Here is a 16730-nt window from a genome sequence, read left to right on the forward strand (position 1 = left end):
AGTGGGCCAACTCTGAGGTAGTGGCCGAGGTGGGCCAGATAAAATTTGTTATGTGGGCTGTGCTGTAAAAATCAAAACACTGACTGACTTATATACCACGTGCCTTCAAACTGCACATAATACAAAGTAGGCCAAGTGTAAAAAGTCAAGATTCATATAATCTGTAACCCAAGGCACTGCGGTTACGTTAACAGTAGAGGGCTGAAGCATGAATGCATAAGAATCAGTAGAATAAAGAGAATATCAATATCAAAACCGTAACAAAATAGATCCATCATCCAACAGCCATCGAAAAAACCTTATAGCTGCATAATGTAGTAGGCCTAGGCTAACGTTATATTGGTCTCTTGTCAATGAATTAGAATGCGAGTGAAAGGATCAGAACCGCTGGAATTTGTTGAAAAGCGCTCTCATCTCTAATTGGCGGGATAAAACATACGGTGCATATGGACCAATTGGCTTACACAATGTTGACTACTTGTCAAATAAGAAACGTGTGTTTTTAGCCGTCACCAGCTCCTACAATGAGCAGAAAGAGGGTGGGGTGACTAACCGAACAAATTGGCAGAGATCATCTGGATGCAGAGTCAGAGTTCAACGGTGAGTTGCAGGCTTTCACAACACCGTGTGTGTAAGAATGTACTATGTTTGATAGATCTATTTCGTAAACGTCATCGTGTTTTAGTTCAGCAGATTTGTTTCGTAGCTTGCAATATCAGTCACTTTGTTGTGACAGTTGAGCTATTACTAGCTTGCTAGCTTAGCTAGCAACCATAACCAGCTGTTTGTCAACTCGACTTGTTTGCTCTGATTAGCAAACCATTTAGCCTGGGTAATTCTAACGTCAGTAAATGTCAACTTTGTTGTTTTGGCTAAACGCCGGAGCTTAACGTTAATTAAAATATTACAACACTACTCTATGCTGTCTGTCCTTCATTGCAGTGATATAAATAGAAGTTTACCAATTCTAGAGGCAGCTAACATGAGTAGCTCTAGCTAATAAGCTCTATCCATTTGTACATTTATTCGACGGAGATTTAGGTTACTGGGTCGGCTCAAAGTTCACTGCAGATCTAATGCCAATGAAAAGCATGCATTCAATGGAATGCCTCACGTTCATGTTGAGTGTAACCTTATGTTTGGAATTAGCCTATTGGCACACATAGTGCATAGTAATCCTTGCAGAAAAAAAATACTCAGGGAAGGATGATCCTTTTTTCCGTTATGCATTGTGGCCGTGTTATTATACTAACATGATACTTGATGTTGCTCATAATCAAACAGAGGGAAGGGCTGCCAAGAATGAAGGACGTAATGACATTAAATGGCATTTGTTAAAGAGTCAAATCTGCCCCATTTGCCAGTTGTAAAATGATTTTTTCAGCGGCTTAATTCGTGCACATATCGAAGCCTTTGCGGAAACATAGTCTTTGACATCAATCAAACGTGAAGAAAATAAAGTGGTCTTATGAGCAATTAAGTTTTAATTATATCACTGACACTGGACAAAAGGCCTATCAACGGCATTCATCCTCCGTGGGGTGTGTCTGGAAGCGGTGTCGCGGTCCTGGCTTCAAAGCAAATCTTATAGCCTTGACACAATAAGGTATTCAGAGTGAGAGTTGTGACAATTGTTTTGTCGTCATCACCATAATTACATATTATTGTCACTCATCTCATTTCTGAAATGCATCATGTAGGCTATATAAAAGCATTACAACAGCTGAGAATAGACTTTTAAAGCATGTTGTAAATGGTTAAAACTGTTATAGCATGGTAGTGAGTGAGTGATTTGGTCAAAACTTTAACACGTAGGCCACTATGTAGAAAGCTACATGTCATAATACATTACAGTGACATTGTTATATTGAACTCTGGGTGGAAGTAGTTATAACGTTACTGATTACGTAACATATGGTTTGATTTTACTATAGCTTATTTTTAAGGACTCCAAGCAGAGGTTAAGAACGTTTAAACATCTTAGTGGTAAATTGAACAAGTCAGCCAGTCAAAATGGACTTGCATTATGCATTCAAATGCATTTATTTTGCAAAATGAATTTCAGTAGGCTATTTCTGGAAGACTGGCTAGCTAGACATTCAAATTGGAGAGGATAGTCCACGAAGGGGTCCCTGAGCAATACTTGTACGACTTGTATATCTACATTAGTTTGCAACTGTATTATAATACATGCTATAGATTATGGGCTCAATATTGCACCGGTTTATGAAGCACCCTGCTGCTGTCTGTTCAAGAGGCTCGGTAACCCCTTTGTATGTTTTGACGTGTCAATTCGAGGGGGGCAATAATACCTTATATGTTGCCATAAGGGAAAATTGGATGGTCCCTGTGGTGGAACCCTCCCATGGTCACATGACCCTGCTGTTTCAGACAGCTTTTCAGTGACGTCGCTGTAGAGCCAGAGATTTGCTGAGAATAATCGGGGCGAGCTGAGGTGCGGCAGTTGGAGTTATACACACCGTCTATTCCTTCTCCACCGCGAACAGAAAACTGTTCAATATTTTAGTGACCTAATGCCAGGTCCCACCCAAGCACTGTCCCCAAATGGAGAAAATAATAACGACATCATTCCGGACAACGGAACCCACATCATTCCTTACAGAAAAAATACTGTTCGAGGAGAGCGCGCCTACAGGTAAACTAGTGCAATGCCTCGTTTTGCGTGGCTATTCGGGTAACTTGGCTAACATTACACAGCTAGCTAGGTCTGCAGAGGGGATGATACTAACGCAGTCTACGTTTATCTAATGTTGAAAAGCAAACTAGCCCAGACATTCTGTCTCTTTCAGCATGTGACAGTCTTCATTATGGCAACGTTAGTTCACTGCTGCAGGGAGACTGAAATTAAATTCTTTGTTGATCTTAGTTCTGTGTTAACCTGATGTGGCTTGCAAATTGTAAAATTCCGTTATCTTTCAGTGAATTGGTAAGGTAACGGGTTAATCAGTGGTATATGATTGTCTTTGTAAACAGTAACCAGCTGGTTATCCTGCGACCAAAGGCATTAGGCTAACTTAGCGGGTAAGAATGTTCGTCGTTTTCTCTGACAGAGCAGACATCAGATAGCGTTAGCTACTGGCTAACATCCATTAGCAATCACAAATAAGATCAAGGGGTATTAGCCTACGCAGTGAAACCTTGTCTGTCAGACAGAGTAGAACTGATGGGTCTGATGAAAATCTACTTGAGTTGTACATATTCATGGATATTTTTTTTACTGAACATACACACCCAGTTTGTTTGCTACAGATAATGTTAATGTTACCGTTAACAAATTGTCATGGTCTACAGCTGCCTGTTGGAGATATGGAACATCCGCTTTTGTTGACACGAAAATGGCAATCCCGGGTTTTCTGAATCCTGAACTATTATCGTTAACGTTATTGTAATAGTTGTTTGTTTGACACCCAGTATTCGCGATTGAGATGAATGTGTCTTTTCTCAGGGCAAGGTAATTAATTGGTAACCCAATTTCATTCTCTGTCATCCTCGCCTTCAAAGTAGCATTGTACATAGACTGATATTTTCTAGAGATTCTGACATTAGCTAATCGAATATATTTTTGGCGTCGGGAAATTGGGAGATATACCGTATTTGTCTCCTATAGTTTGAGGGAGTTTTAAGAATCTTTCTTAAGCCATGTTATTGGTAGAGACTCCCTGACAATAGAAATATGTCCTGTCTCTCTCTGCCATCTCTCCCAGCTGATTAACAACTGGTTTATTTATGTACATTCCTTGAATTAACCTGGGGCCTGTCCACTGTCGTGACCTCGTCCTGAGGAGGAAATAAGGCCCATCAGACAAGAGGGCACTAAGGAAACCGTGTGTGTCAGAGGGACCCCCAGATTGTGAAGTTAATGGCATATGTCTCTCCAGATACCAGACACTCATCTGATATGTTCTCAGAAAGTTTATACCGTAGGGATTCACACAGTGACAGGACATAGGCCTACTAGTGTTGAATTTGACCTAGTTATAATGGACTTAATGTCCATTCATTGTCTATCTTAAACATGCCAAAGGCAGCCACAGTAGTCAGAGGTTCATAACCTGGTGGTCAGGACCATCATAGGGGTTGCAAGATTGTGTTAAACAAATAACATTATTTATTTATACATTATATACCATCACTTTTGGGCTGTTTTGTTTAATTTCCTTTACTATTTCCTCACACATGTATACAAACAGTGTTGTTATTCACACCAGAGTCATTGCGTTGGCAGTATGGCCTTAGCTAGCCTAAAAGTGGCAGTAAATTGGCAATTGTTAAATTGTAGAGTAATAACTTTATGTAATGATTATGTAGTCCTCTGTGGCTTTGTTGTTCCATTTGCTGTGCATTGTTGTTTATGTATAAACTTGTCATGATAACACTGTCCTTCATGTTCGTAACCCCTGTGATGCATTCACAGCCACATTATGACAACTCAAGACTCCAATCTAATCTAAATCTAAGAGCACATCAGTAAGGCTGAATTGGAATTTATTTTTCTGTCTGTTCAGGGTGTATGCAAGTGGAGGTTAGGTGGGGAAGGTCGCAAACACCATCCCGAGTTGGGTCGTGACTCAAAAAAAGGATAAGAACCACTCCACTACGAATATGACCTCTAATTAAGCAGAAACGAAGAACTTTAATATACGCCCCTAGCCTAAGTGATTTGTACCAAAATCCCGTCCATGAACTGGCATGTACATAATTTCCTGAAGTGGAAATTGAGTGGTATTTCCTTTGAAACTCATACAGTACTGTGGATGCAGTTTACCCTCTGAATGGGGCTTTCCTACCCTGAAACACTTTTTTGTATAAAAAAGAGTAGGCCTATAGTAAGAAGTAGGTGGTGTCTATTTTTACACCGTATCCACATTGAGGACAGATGGTTACACTGGGCAGTGATTTTCATGCAAGAGAAATAAAATTAAAGTTACCCTCACATCTAGGCCTATTTTCCACATTAATTATACATTTGTTTTCATGTGATTTTGATGTACCATTGTCTTTTGTCTCAATGTCAAAGTGACTATATCCTGATGTGTCACATGGAATTTATCAGTGTTACAAGCACCGAACAACCACAACAACCTTCACTACTGAAACCACTGTAGAGAGGCTCAGTATATTGTAGAAGAGGAAGAGTGGAAGACTAATGGTTGTGTTTTTTTATGTTATGTTCACAGTTGGGGGATGGCGGTCAATGTGTATTCTACCTCAATAACCCAGGAGACGATGAGCAGGCATGACATCACTGCCTGGGTTAACGATCTTCTGTCTCTAAACTATTCTAAAGTTGAGCAGCTGTCCTCAGGTAAGTTCAGACATGACCTCTAAAACATGACCACTTAAACCTGTCCTTCCCAATCCCAAAGTGATGGAGGAAGATGGTTGGCCTGCTGCCCTAATTAGAGATTAATGGAATGAGAATGAGATAACAAGGATGCTACACGTCTAAGATTGATCCACATTTGTTAACTATGAATAGCACTTAATTTTTATAGTGGCATTATGCTGTTTTTTTTTATTGTTAGAACCAGTTACATTTTATCTCAGAGAGAGTGAATTGTTTAACTGTGATAGTACCCTGTCATCGGTTCATATTATATAGGCCTATTTCATAACCTTGGATCAATTTAATCTGGAACATTAAAAAAATGAGGCTCTTGCTGTACTACTGTCCTCAAGGAGTATAGGGTAACTGAACAGTTTGAAGATTTACATCATGCTGGGCATTGTATTGTGTGTGTGTACTGTGTTTGTTTCTGAAAGATGTTTTGATTATTGGTTTATATAGCGTTTCATAACAGGGCATGTGGTAACAGTTGGCCTAATGGAGGGCATTCTGAGTTCAATAAAATATAGGGCTCTATCTTTGTGAGGCCTAATGGCATGCAACTATATGGAAAGCTCATCTGTACCCCACCCCCCACCCCACGCACACATTCAGTAGCTTTTGCTTTGTCTTTGTAGGGGCAGCCTACTGCCAGTTTATGGATCTGCTGTTTCCCGGCTGCATCAGTCTTAAGAAGGTCAAGTTCCAAGCTAAGTTGGAGCATGAGTACATTCACAACTTCAAGCTGCTGCAGGCCTCTTTCAAAAGGATGAATGTGGACAAGGTGAGTGAATGAAGGCCATATATTTTTCAGCTCCGTGCCAGTCTGTCTCAGCATCTGCTTAAATTAACTTAGCAGATGAGCATGAAGTGAAGTGAAGAGCTCTGACTGTGATCAGAATCACCCTGAAGAAGTGAAAATGAAAATGATGGGGTTGGCAGCATTAAGCTGAAGGCCTTGGAAGAGTTTCATAACAGATGAAATGTGGAGGTGTTTTTTTTTTAAAGTTTGTGAATTTAAGAAACAATTAGTCAAGGTCTTTGAACATGGAGGCAAACTCCTCACCTTAGGTGAGACTCACCTTAGGTGAGACTCACCTTTTTCATATCAAAATAGGTCACCTACAAGATTTTTGTTGGTCCTTGGAGAAATTATTAAATTATTATTAATGGGGTGGGGGCTGATTGGATCTGACATTCTAACCCTAACCATCTTGCTCCAGACCAACCATCCAGCAAAAGCAATGAGAAGGCTGATTAGCCGGTCAGAGGTAGAATAGAACAGCTGTGGAGAAAACCTCCGAAAAAAGAGTTGGCCAAAGAAGCAGGTGAAGAGACCTGAGACTTATGCATTTATTAGCCTACAGAAAATAGCCTACAGCGACATAGCATGTAGGTCTAGTCTACACTGTGCCTACACTGTGCACTTGCCGCGATAACAGCAGTCACTATCAGGCGCGCCAGCAGGAATGAATGGTAAGCGCACCATCTACCCCTCCGCGCGCAACAAAACATTGAAAGGCTTAATAATATTTGTCCGTTTCCCGGTTTCGTTCGTGCATTGGTCACCTAAAAAGTAGCCTACTGTAGTACAAAATCCATATGCAATATACAACAACAACGCCTAATAACGACCTATTCATTTGGACAACTTTATACGGCCCTATAAAGGGTAAAGTTACCTTTAGTTTTGTTCTAGTTTACCATTGTGTATGGCTTTAAACAGCGTTCGTGCTTTAACATCAGTAAACATTATTCAGTATAATCCAGATGTAATGCTAACGTTTTGACAAACATTTTGCCTACCTTGTTCATCTGAAATAACTCCTCTAGTTTTGCTGCCTCCATCCTTTGCTACCTCCACCCTTTCATTGTTTCCAAAAAACGTTTTATATCCACGATAGCCTTGAAGTCTTGAGTTAGTGAATTAGCTTAACATTGTGTGTTGATAACAGGCAACCATAGTAAAAGAAAGCAACAAGTAGCCTAGCCCACAACGTCTGTAATTGCTGCATGCGTTTGTTAGGCTATTATTCCCTCTCCTGCTCAAACAAAAGGTGTGTACATTAAAGTTGATTTTGACAACGTGTTTACAAATTTGAAAGAAAATAGCCTATTGTCGAGCAGTTAATGGGATACTGCACAGTTGTGAAGCAGTTGGGAAGTTATGGTAGGCTAACTTTGTGTGAACACACACAGGGAAAATTCTCTCTCGTTGAGTTGCCTGATGGTACGCACAGTGCGTACGGCCGTAGGCCTACACCTGCAGGCGCGCCTGATCATACAGTTTGCATCGTCGCAGGCCTAAGCTGCCCCGATGCACAGACTAAACGGTAGGCTAGGTCATCAGGACATAAACAAAATGCCTCAGCCTCTAATAAGCACAATATGAAGTGGACTAAATAAAAACATGAATTTGGGATAAACACCGACAGTATAGGGGCCCACTAAAGATCTTCGCACCCCCTATAGTGAACCATTAGCTCCGCCCCTGCATTGAACTGACACGGGGATATATTTTTGAGGCGAAAATGATGCTGCAAATATACTTGTAATAACTTTACTTTTTTTTTTATCTTTCCACGCGGTGTTCTCACCTTTAGCTCTCACTGTCTCACTGTAGCTCTGTTGTAACAGTAATTGATCTTGATTTGTGTCAACTTTGCCATGTTGAATCCTCGCATTTGAGTGAATAGTGCTCTAGGAGGTCCCTAATGGCCTCAAATTCAAAGTTTATGAAGAGCGGGGTAATGTATTCTGGGAATACATGCAAGTTATTTATGTTGGTGAGTTGTTCAGTCAGACAGTTTTTTTTTCTTTTCTTCTCAAAGATCATTCCTGTTGAGAAGCTTGTGAAAGGACGGTTTCAGGACAATCTCGACTTCATCCAGTGGTTCAAGAAGTTTTTTGATGCCAACTATGATGGCAAGGATTATGATCCTGTTGAGGCCAGACAGGGGCAAGATGCTCTTCCCCCACCCGACCCTGGCGAGCAGATCTTCAACCTGCCAAAGAAGTCTCTCCACGCAGCGAGCTCTCCCACTGCAGGTAAAACTCCTGTTCTATCTGCACATTGATGTGGTGTAAAGCATTGATGTCTACATACATGAAGTCCACACATCTGTCCATAACACTTAAGTGGAGCATTAATACCTCTTACCAACTCTACTGACACATTAGTCCTTAAATCATGTTGTGTTAAAGTAACCCCCCCCCCCCCCCCCCCCCATAACTAACTTGTCATTCATTTGTGTCCAGGGGCTACCAGGTCAACTAGTTCAACCCCCAAATCGTCAACACCAACATCTCGGCCATCCTCAGCTAAAAGAGCTCCTGCAACCTCAGCAACTCCCGCAAAGGGAGAGAAGGAACTAGAGGCCCAGGTGGCACAGCTCAGTGACCAGGTCTGCAGTACCTGCTGCTACTACTAAATGCACCTCTAACTTTAGCTTAATACAACCTTATTCAAATGCAAACCTTTTGCACTAATGTACGGTATACTAAATAGCATATGTATTACATTGTCATACACTTGTATGCCTTGTGATCATGTATAACCCTACGGTGATGACTAAATTACTGACAATGTTTGTAACCTTCCTTATATTTGTGCTATACTGAGCAAGCGATAATTGTGAACATATCCAACATATTACTGCTTTTGAATAATGAGACCTGCCAGTTTGACCAGGATCTTTGACAAAGGGTTTGCTGTGATATTTGTGGACAGAAGTGTGGAATTGTGGAATATGCTGCATGGATTAGCAAACATTGTGCTCAAAATTACAAATATAATAATAAGAGGAAATGTAAGCTGCATTTGCAGGAAATACTTGGTTGTGAAGTTGTATAATCTCAAGATCACAAAACCCTGTAGGAACTAACCAGCTCTACCAGTTTTGGCATGTCAAGAAAGAGTTGACCAAGTAGGTGAAGGATTCGGCTCCATGTTAAAGAAGTAACATTCAACCATATGTTCCCATGCTCTGTGATTTGCAGTTAAATACAATGAAGCTGGCACTGGAGGGCGTTGAGAAGGAAAGGGACTTCTATTTCGGGAAGCTGCGGGAGGTAGAGCTCCTCTGCCAGGACCAGGGTCCAGAGAACACACCTTTCATTGAGCGACTTATGGAAGTCCTGTATTCAGCAGATGAAGTAAGTACCAATTATGTCTCTGTTTCACAGATAAGGTCAGGTGTAGATGATACATATTGGGCTCTATTTTGACAATCAAAAACGCGGCACAAAGCTTATTCTTATCCCGACGCAAAGCTTATTCCTATCTTACACTTGATTTTTTTCACCATGCGCTTCACTTTTATTAGGCCTTGTGCCCAGGGGTGTGGCAGAAGGTGTGATCTGGCGCATGATCCAAAAATCGCTATCTTACACCCTCTAAAAATCATTACGCCACTGACCAAGAAAAACCTGGTCTATAGCATAGGTAAAAAGCTACCATATCTAAAGCATAGCTGAAGACGCACTGTCATGAGATGTAAGCAGCCCTTAGCAAGCAGTCCTAAACAACAGGATAAATAGATTTTTATCCAAGTCATTCGAACATTATTGGGGAAAGTGTTGCTTTTTTCAGGCTAGGTTTTCAATGGTAACCCCTTGTCAGTCAACAGTGAAAGTAATCAACTGTGCAGAACTGTTTTGTTGACTATGAGACCACAGTGAAGTTAGTTTCACTTTGCCAATGAGTTCAAATAATAGACGAGTGCAGATGTGTGTAGGCTATACTCTGCTAGGTTTTAGTAAAGCATGATTTAGTGGAATACCTGTTCCATACGGTCTCGTGTGCAAGCAGACTCCTTCAAATGCGCCGCTGACTATCAAAATACCGATGCGCTGTTTGAAGTTGCGCTGCTTGCTGTTAAAGGGAATGACAGATGTCATTTTCATTGGTTTAAAGGATGTTACGCCCAAAACACACCCATGACACCCATGAAACATAAGAACCCTCTTTTTGCACCAAGTGCCCGACGATTGATAACAAAATCACCCCGATGTGGACTGGAAACACCCCTAAATGTATTTAAGCGTTTTCGCAGGTGACAATGCACTTTAGATCGCCAAGATAGAGCCCCTAATATGTAAACTAGGTCCCAGTTGGATATGACTTCAATGAATTGGCCTACTAACTTAATTGGAAGTTCTAAATGTAAGGTTTTGGGCTAGTATCACAGAAAATTCTGTTATTTATCTTTCTAGTAGGTTTTATTGCATGTACTATATTTGAGATGCTCTTGAGACCTTGCAGTATTTTAATAGGTGTTTTCTTTTATTTGTAAATAGATCATGATTGCATTTTGTTTGGCTAGTAGAACGTTCTGCATTGATTAATGTGTTGTTGCGCAACATGTCTCCCTTGGCAAACGTGCTGTCTACCATTACACTTGGTGCAGTTGAACGCATGCATGCATGCAATGCATGTGGGGCCGGGTGAAATCCCAGATAAAAAGAATGCAGGCCAGTGTTGAGTTTGTCCTCATGTTCTCCCTGCAGGAGGCGGCGGCCGAGCTCGCGGAGGAGGCAGAGGCCCACGGCAGAGAGGAGTTAGCTCAAGAGCCAGAGGAGGAGCAAGATGAGTACTGAGCGCTAAGAGGAGCTCTCTGAAGGAGCGCTCCCTTTTGTTTCATGAGAACTGTTTTTAAAATCCCAGTTTTTTTCGGTTCATTTTTTCATCACTTTTGTTTGTTGTTGTCCTGAGGATTGAGCACATAAATCATCCCAGAAGCACCCCTGTCCCTCCTTTTTTATCCACTCCGTCGAAGCATACTGTTCTTTTTTCCCTTTTGGTGACTATCATTGGTTTGAGACGCTGCATCTTGTCTGTGTCATGTCCCTCCTGTCCTGAAGGGTCCACATGCTCCGACCATCCTGATTGTCTTTTTTTAAATCAAGGACTGTTTGCCTGAAGCAGGAAGTTGCCCTAACTTCTTTTGTGAGGCAGTGTTTGTGAAGGATGGATAGCTTTTATCCGTTGGCAGTATCCTCTTCATGCATTTTTTAATTTGTCTTTTCCATGTTTTTACATATCAAGTGTAGTAATCAGGACATAAAAACAATGCAATAAGCATAGTCCGGAAAGGCTTGTAGATGGGCCTATGGAACTCCCTAATGCTCTGAATTTTGCTTCTCTGTTAGAAATATGCTTCTAGAACACTGCTCGCTCCTGGATCCGAGACTATATCCTTGTCCATAAGCTAGGTTTATAAAGCCAGTTTGTGAGCATGACCCATTTTCTGATAGTCACGGCAGATACCTTGTCATACTGCAGTCAGTGCATTCATGAGCAAAGAAAAGCTAGACTCGCACCAAACATGGTGCTGCAATTTGAAATGAAATATATGTATTGTAATGTCTTAAATGGGCAGCATTGCAATTTGTTGTCTTGATGCGCATTCAATCATGTTAAGCGTATCATTGTAGTGTCCACTCAAAACACTAAAGCATACCCCTCACCGTCCAGCTCTTTGAAACAAACCATGTATATTAAAGATGTTTTAATATAATTTTGAACCACAGGTCTTAGGAAAATTACCAGTCGGAACACCAAGTTATATATGGCATAAAAGTATCCCAGTGCATAGTATACTTTTTCATGATATTGCATTTATTTCCATGACAACTAAACTCTGCAGCGCACCGCTTTAGTCATATATTGTGTACAATGAAAAGGAATGTAAACATGTATTGTTAATAATTATAGACAATGTTTTTTTTTCTTCTCAATAGCCTACTCATTATGCATTCCCCAAAATGTGTTGCATGTTTGCATTTTATTTGTGAATAACTTGACCTGCTTTTTACATATTTAATAAAAAAAAAAAAAATGTTAAGTGAGCTGTGTTTTTGTATGTTTTCCCTGCTGTTGGAGATCTGTCGATTTGGATGGATTTGCTGTAATAAACCCTCCACTTTCAAGGACAATATTGTATTTGTATTGCATTCCTTTATTAAATTAATTTAACATTGTATTTATTTGAACTTGGAAAAGATGTTTGTTTGTTACATTTACATTGTATCCTGCTGGTTTTGGTTTGAAGAGCAATTCTGATAAGCAAGTGGACTTTGCTAGGGAGTCTGTTCTAGATATAAAAAATAATGTAAGAAGTGAAATATTGATCAACACTGATATAGATGATCAACACTGATATAGATATGAGAGAAGCCTACTAAAGACCTAGGCTATATTGAAATGCACCATCATGAGACTGACGTAAGAAGTATATTGATCAGTTGTTACTCTTGCTTTGTTCATTCCTCGCCACACATTGCTGTATAAGGAAGAGTGTGCTGAGCAAAGAATAAATCACTAAAAAGATGTTCTGCATGGACCACAGCTATTAATGTAAAACAGTCTGACAGTAAGATTATAATAAAGTGATTACATTTTGTGATCAACGTAAATTACATCGAAGTAGCTAATACATTCCTAAGATTCATCAGTGTTTCAAAGCATAAATTTGACCATAGGCTACACATCAGGGACATCTAAACTTGGTTACTGGTGCTAACACTGAGTTTGAGGGAACACATACACTGATTAAAATATCAGTGTAAAAGGCGTTTACAATAAAAATGTATGTTCTTTCCTTAACTAGAGAAATTAAAATTTCAAACCCAATTTTCACTTTCAATTCATCCCTGCCATCCCCAGGCCAAAGAGGCCTACCCCAAAGTTCTTAATTGACTGTGGCCACTTGCCTGTTATGGGCGCGAGGTGGCAATAGCGCGCCAAATTTTCGAGAGGGTAGTCCAGAGGAGAAGAAGTAGAGAACCAGGCGCGCTAAACAAAAAAAACATTTGCTAACTTACAGTACAGCGGTCCAGCCTGCCTTCCATTCATTCCATATAGTCATGACAAGTACTGTATATCGTCAGCAAACTTCTCAAATGACCACGTAGAGTGAACTACTGAAATACATTTATGTTAATTTCATTATGTCAGTGAGGGTAAGTTCAAGCATTGTGCAATGCAATGAGCACTCGCGGGGGTGTCAGCTTAACTGAAGTTACATAGCTAACGTTAGTTAGCTAGCTACGTTGTTGATTTCTGTAACGTTAGCTTTAGTTAACGTTGCATTATACATAGTGTTTGGTTTCACATGATACTGATGTGATAAATGTAGTCTAATTTATTTAACAGTGCTGTCACAATAACAAATTATAAAGATAATATTTCACATTGTGGAGTTGGGGAAATAACAAGCAAGTTACATTAGATAACGTTAGTGTTTACTTACTACTGATCTCTTCCATCAGCGAAAAAGAAATTCAAGAGACTTGAGATGTGTCCTGTTCTCAGAGGATGTAAAGGACACGCTCAGAAATACCTCCGCTGTAACAAAAAATCCGACCTCTTCATCACTTAAGTCGTGGGAACGATGTGGAGACGGTTTCCTCGACACGCCAACCCAGAAGGTAAGTCACTAATATAAACGTTATATAACGTTAGATGTTTATCCTTGTCAGCAATTACTAGCCTATTGTGGAATCTATCTGATCCGGAGATACTTTCCCAACTCCACATAAACTGACCTGTGTAACATCAGCTTCTATTATTGTGACAGAAACCCAGGTCAGTGTGTCCAAAACATGCAACTGCGAGACAGTATCTCACTACAGGTAACTAACTAAGTTGGTGATAGGTAATGTTTCTGACTGCTTCTATTTAATAAAAGAAAAACAGATTTGCTATTGGATGCTGTTGTTATCACCCTGTTAGAAAAGTACAGGGTGGAGATGGAGGAGCCTGTCCACATCGCTTGGAGCTCAAGTGAAAGTGAACTGTCAGACTGTGAGGAAAGCAGTCCTCCATCCAAGAGAGTGGCAACTCCAAAACCAAGCCAATCTCGGCTGAAACCCAAGCTCAATGTCAGCAGTTATCTGCAGCTATTAAACCGTGAAGCAGGTAGGCATAGTTGGTTGTACCCTTTACTCTGTTTTTTTGTTGAAGATACCATGAGAATAGACCTAAAAATCTGCAGAATTCTGAAATCTCCTTGTACTGTATCTTTGCATGGTAGTATGGATGTATTGTCAAGTCAAGTCAACTTTATTTATATAGCACATTTCATACACAGAGGTCATTCAATGCGCTTTACATAAACAAAAGCAAACAGGAATAGCTAATAAAAGCATAGAAGGGCAATAGTAAAAGAATAGTTTAAAAGTAAAGAACCAAAAAAATAATAAGAAGAAAACATAAAACACACAAGGTATATAAAAGCATAAAAGGGCAATAGTTTGAAAGTGTTTAAAAAGTAATAATTAAAACATAAAAAACAACATGGAATGATCATACTAGTCAATCACCAATGTACAGCAGCACTCTATGGAGATTCTTGAAGTAGTTCCAAACTGCACGCACACATATATTTCCTTTCAGGGCCAAAATGGCCGACCACAGGGCTCGATAGTCCCTTTCATGGAGTATTAACACCCAAATAGTTAACACTCAGTTTTGAGACTTTAAAGCAACACCAAAGAACTTTTCCTCTGTTGCACACACTATTTGTTTATCCAGCACTGGCTTTGGAAATAATGATGTCCACAGACAAGGTAGAATATGTTGCATGATTTTATGAAAGTACGATGTATTGCGACATCAGATGCAAGTCAAATTTGTAGTTTCTTATGTGTCATTCCATCGAACTACAGATCCGCTACCCGATCTGGCAAACTTACATAGTGCGGTTATAGCCGATAGAGGGCCGCGAAGCGAATGCAGAAGTGCCGTTCAACCTGTTACGAGTTGATGAACCACTGAAACGATTTTGGAAACATTATTTTAAGGTACAAAAAACTCTTTGGTGTTGCTTTAAAGGTGCTCTAAGCGATGCTGGGTAACGTCACTTCTATTGACTTTCAAACAAAACAGAGAGCTAGCTCGCTACTTCCTCCCCCTCCCTCCCGTGCTGCTCCTGTGCAATTGAAACTACTAAACGCGCATCTCGTCTGTGATTTGCTGGTTTGTTATGTTTTTATGGGCCCAGGTTGTTTTTGTTGCCGTTTTTGGAGCCTGGGCTGTCCACAGAGATCGTGTTTTTTTTAAAAGTGTATTCAGGACACAGACAGCTAGCGGTTGGTTAGGTGATGTGTTTGGAGTAAGTGACATAAAATGTTTTAGCCTAAAAAATGTGTGGCATTGCTTAGAGCAACTTTAAGATAGACACAGAAAGAGCAAAGGTTTTGGTCTTTAAAAAAACAATAATGCATACATTTCTGGTCAAATAATTGTATTCATAATTTTGGTTAGATTTACCCATCACCTGCCAAGTAGCCACACAATTATAGGCACTTGTGGCAGCATGACATTTCAAAACGTTTCATCTCAAATCTGCAGCTCTCAGCTTCAACCAGTTAGTATAAGTATATTTACTTATATTATATATATATATAATATAAAGTACTCTTTTGATCCCGTGATGGAAATTTGGTCTCTGTATTTATCCCAATCCGTGAATTAGTGAAACACACACAGCACACAGTAAACACACAGTCAGGTGAAGCACACACTAATACCGGCGCAGTGAGCTGCCTGCTTCAACAGCGGCGCTCGGGGAGCAGTGAGGGGTTAGGTGCCTTGCTCAAGGGCACTTCAGCCGTAACCCCCTCCGGTTACAAGTCCAGAGTGCTAACCAGTGGGCCACGGCTGCCCCTTGCATCACAGGTGAGCTGAACCGACTCTTGATGGTGACTGGCAGAAAAACTGACACAAGCCCAAAATAGGCCTGTGACTGACAAACCAACTTGCCTAACATGCTCTTTTACTTCCTCTGGGCCAGTGGGCGATTGCTTATGTTGAACCCTGTATGGGTTTTGTAAACATAACCAAAATGGAAAAAGTTGCTAAAAAATGTCCACCCCTTTTAACAGATGAGCTCCCTGCTATTGAGTCCGACAGTGATTTGAGTGATGAGGATGAGGATGATGAAGTCAGGACCCACAAGGAGATGGAACCTGACAAAACTGCAGCAATTTCAGATTGCGTCTCACCAGAGAAGGACAAATGGGAGGGAAAACAACCCCAAGAGGTTCAAAAGGTCAGTTTCCAGAGTACTGTTTGTGACCGCTCTACTTGAACAGGCACGCACACATACTTCTGAACTCTTATGGTATGTTGCTATCAGTATACAGTAGGTGGCAGTATATTTCTTTTATAGAGGACTGCACCAGTTGAGAGGCCAAAAACTCAACTGTCTATTAGCTGTGAGTCTTAATACTTTAATACCAAAGTTATTTGGCTATCACAATGGTATTTCAATGGAGTGCTTGGAGGTAACCCAAATATCTGTTTAGAAAACTCCCTAACTCCTTATTGACTGACATTTTTTTTGTTAGCTGTTTAAAAAAAAAAAAAAAGCTGTGGCAG

The 16730-nt window shown here is 40.4% G+C and overlaps 2 protein-coding genes across 5 annotated transcripts in view; both read left to right on the forward strand.

The window, feature by feature from the left end:
* The first annotated feature begins 476 nt into the window (after positions 1–476).
* Positions 477–12283, forward strand: mapre2 (microtubule-associated protein, RP/EB family, member 2). Of its 2 annotated transcripts, none has more exons than XM_042106746.1 (7): positions 477–600; positions 5199–5326; positions 5986–6131; positions 8179–8395; positions 8606–8751; positions 9347–9502; positions 10856–12283. In XM_042106746.1, the coding sequence occupies exons 2-7, from the start codon at positions 5206–5208 to the stop codon at positions 10943–10945; spliced, it is 876 nt and encodes a 291-aa protein (XP_041962680.1). In that variant the 5' UTR covers positions 477–600; positions 5199–5205; the 3' UTR covers positions 10946–12283. The 2 variants fall into 2 exon arrangements, with proteins under 2 accessions (XP_041962680.1, XP_041962671.1); XM_042106737.1 differs by lacking the exon at positions 477–600 and adding an exon at positions 2412–2656.
* Positions 12284–13135: 852 nt separating this feature from the next.
* Positions 13136–16730, forward strand: part of spidr (scaffold protein involved in DNA repair) — a 56534-nt gene continuing 52939 nt past the window's right edge. For 2 of the 3 annotated variants that reach the window (XR_006034561.1, XM_042106543.1), the window contains exons 1-5: positions 13136–13309; positions 13619–13777; positions 13927–13981; positions 14082–14267; positions 16235–16401. Coding sequence is in view for 2 of the 3 variants with exons in the window: in XM_042106543.1 (XP_041962477.1) it covers positions 13298–13309; positions 13619–13777; positions 13927–13981; positions 14082–14267; positions 16235–16401 (579 nt within the window). In the remaining variant the exon portion in view is untranslated. The remainder of the gene's footprint in view (positions 13310–13618; positions 13778–13926; positions 13982–14081; positions 14268–16234; positions 16402–16730) is intronic. The other variant, XM_042106550.1, reaches the window with a different exon arrangement.

This window comes from Alosa sapidissima, chromosome 1 (genome assembly GCF_018492685.1).
Source record: "Alosa sapidissima isolate fAloSap1 chromosome 1, fAloSap1.pri, whole genome shotgun sequence".
NCBI lineage: Eukaryota > Metazoa > Chordata > Actinopteri > Clupeiformes > Clupeidae > Alosa > Alosa sapidissima.

Coding starts and splice junctions, on each gene's coding strand:
- mapre2 (XM_042106737.1), top strand. CDS start 2,535: ATGCCAGGTCCCACCCAAGCACTGTCCCCAAATGGAGAAAATAATAAC. Junction 2,657..5,198: donor CGAGGAGAGCGCGCCTACAG/GTAAACTAGTGC, acceptor TTATGTTCACAG/TTGGGGGATGGCGGTCAATG. Junction 8,752..9,346: donor TGGCACAGCTCAGTGACCAG/GTCTGCAGTACC, acceptor TGTGATTTGCAG/TTAAATACAATGAAGCTGGC.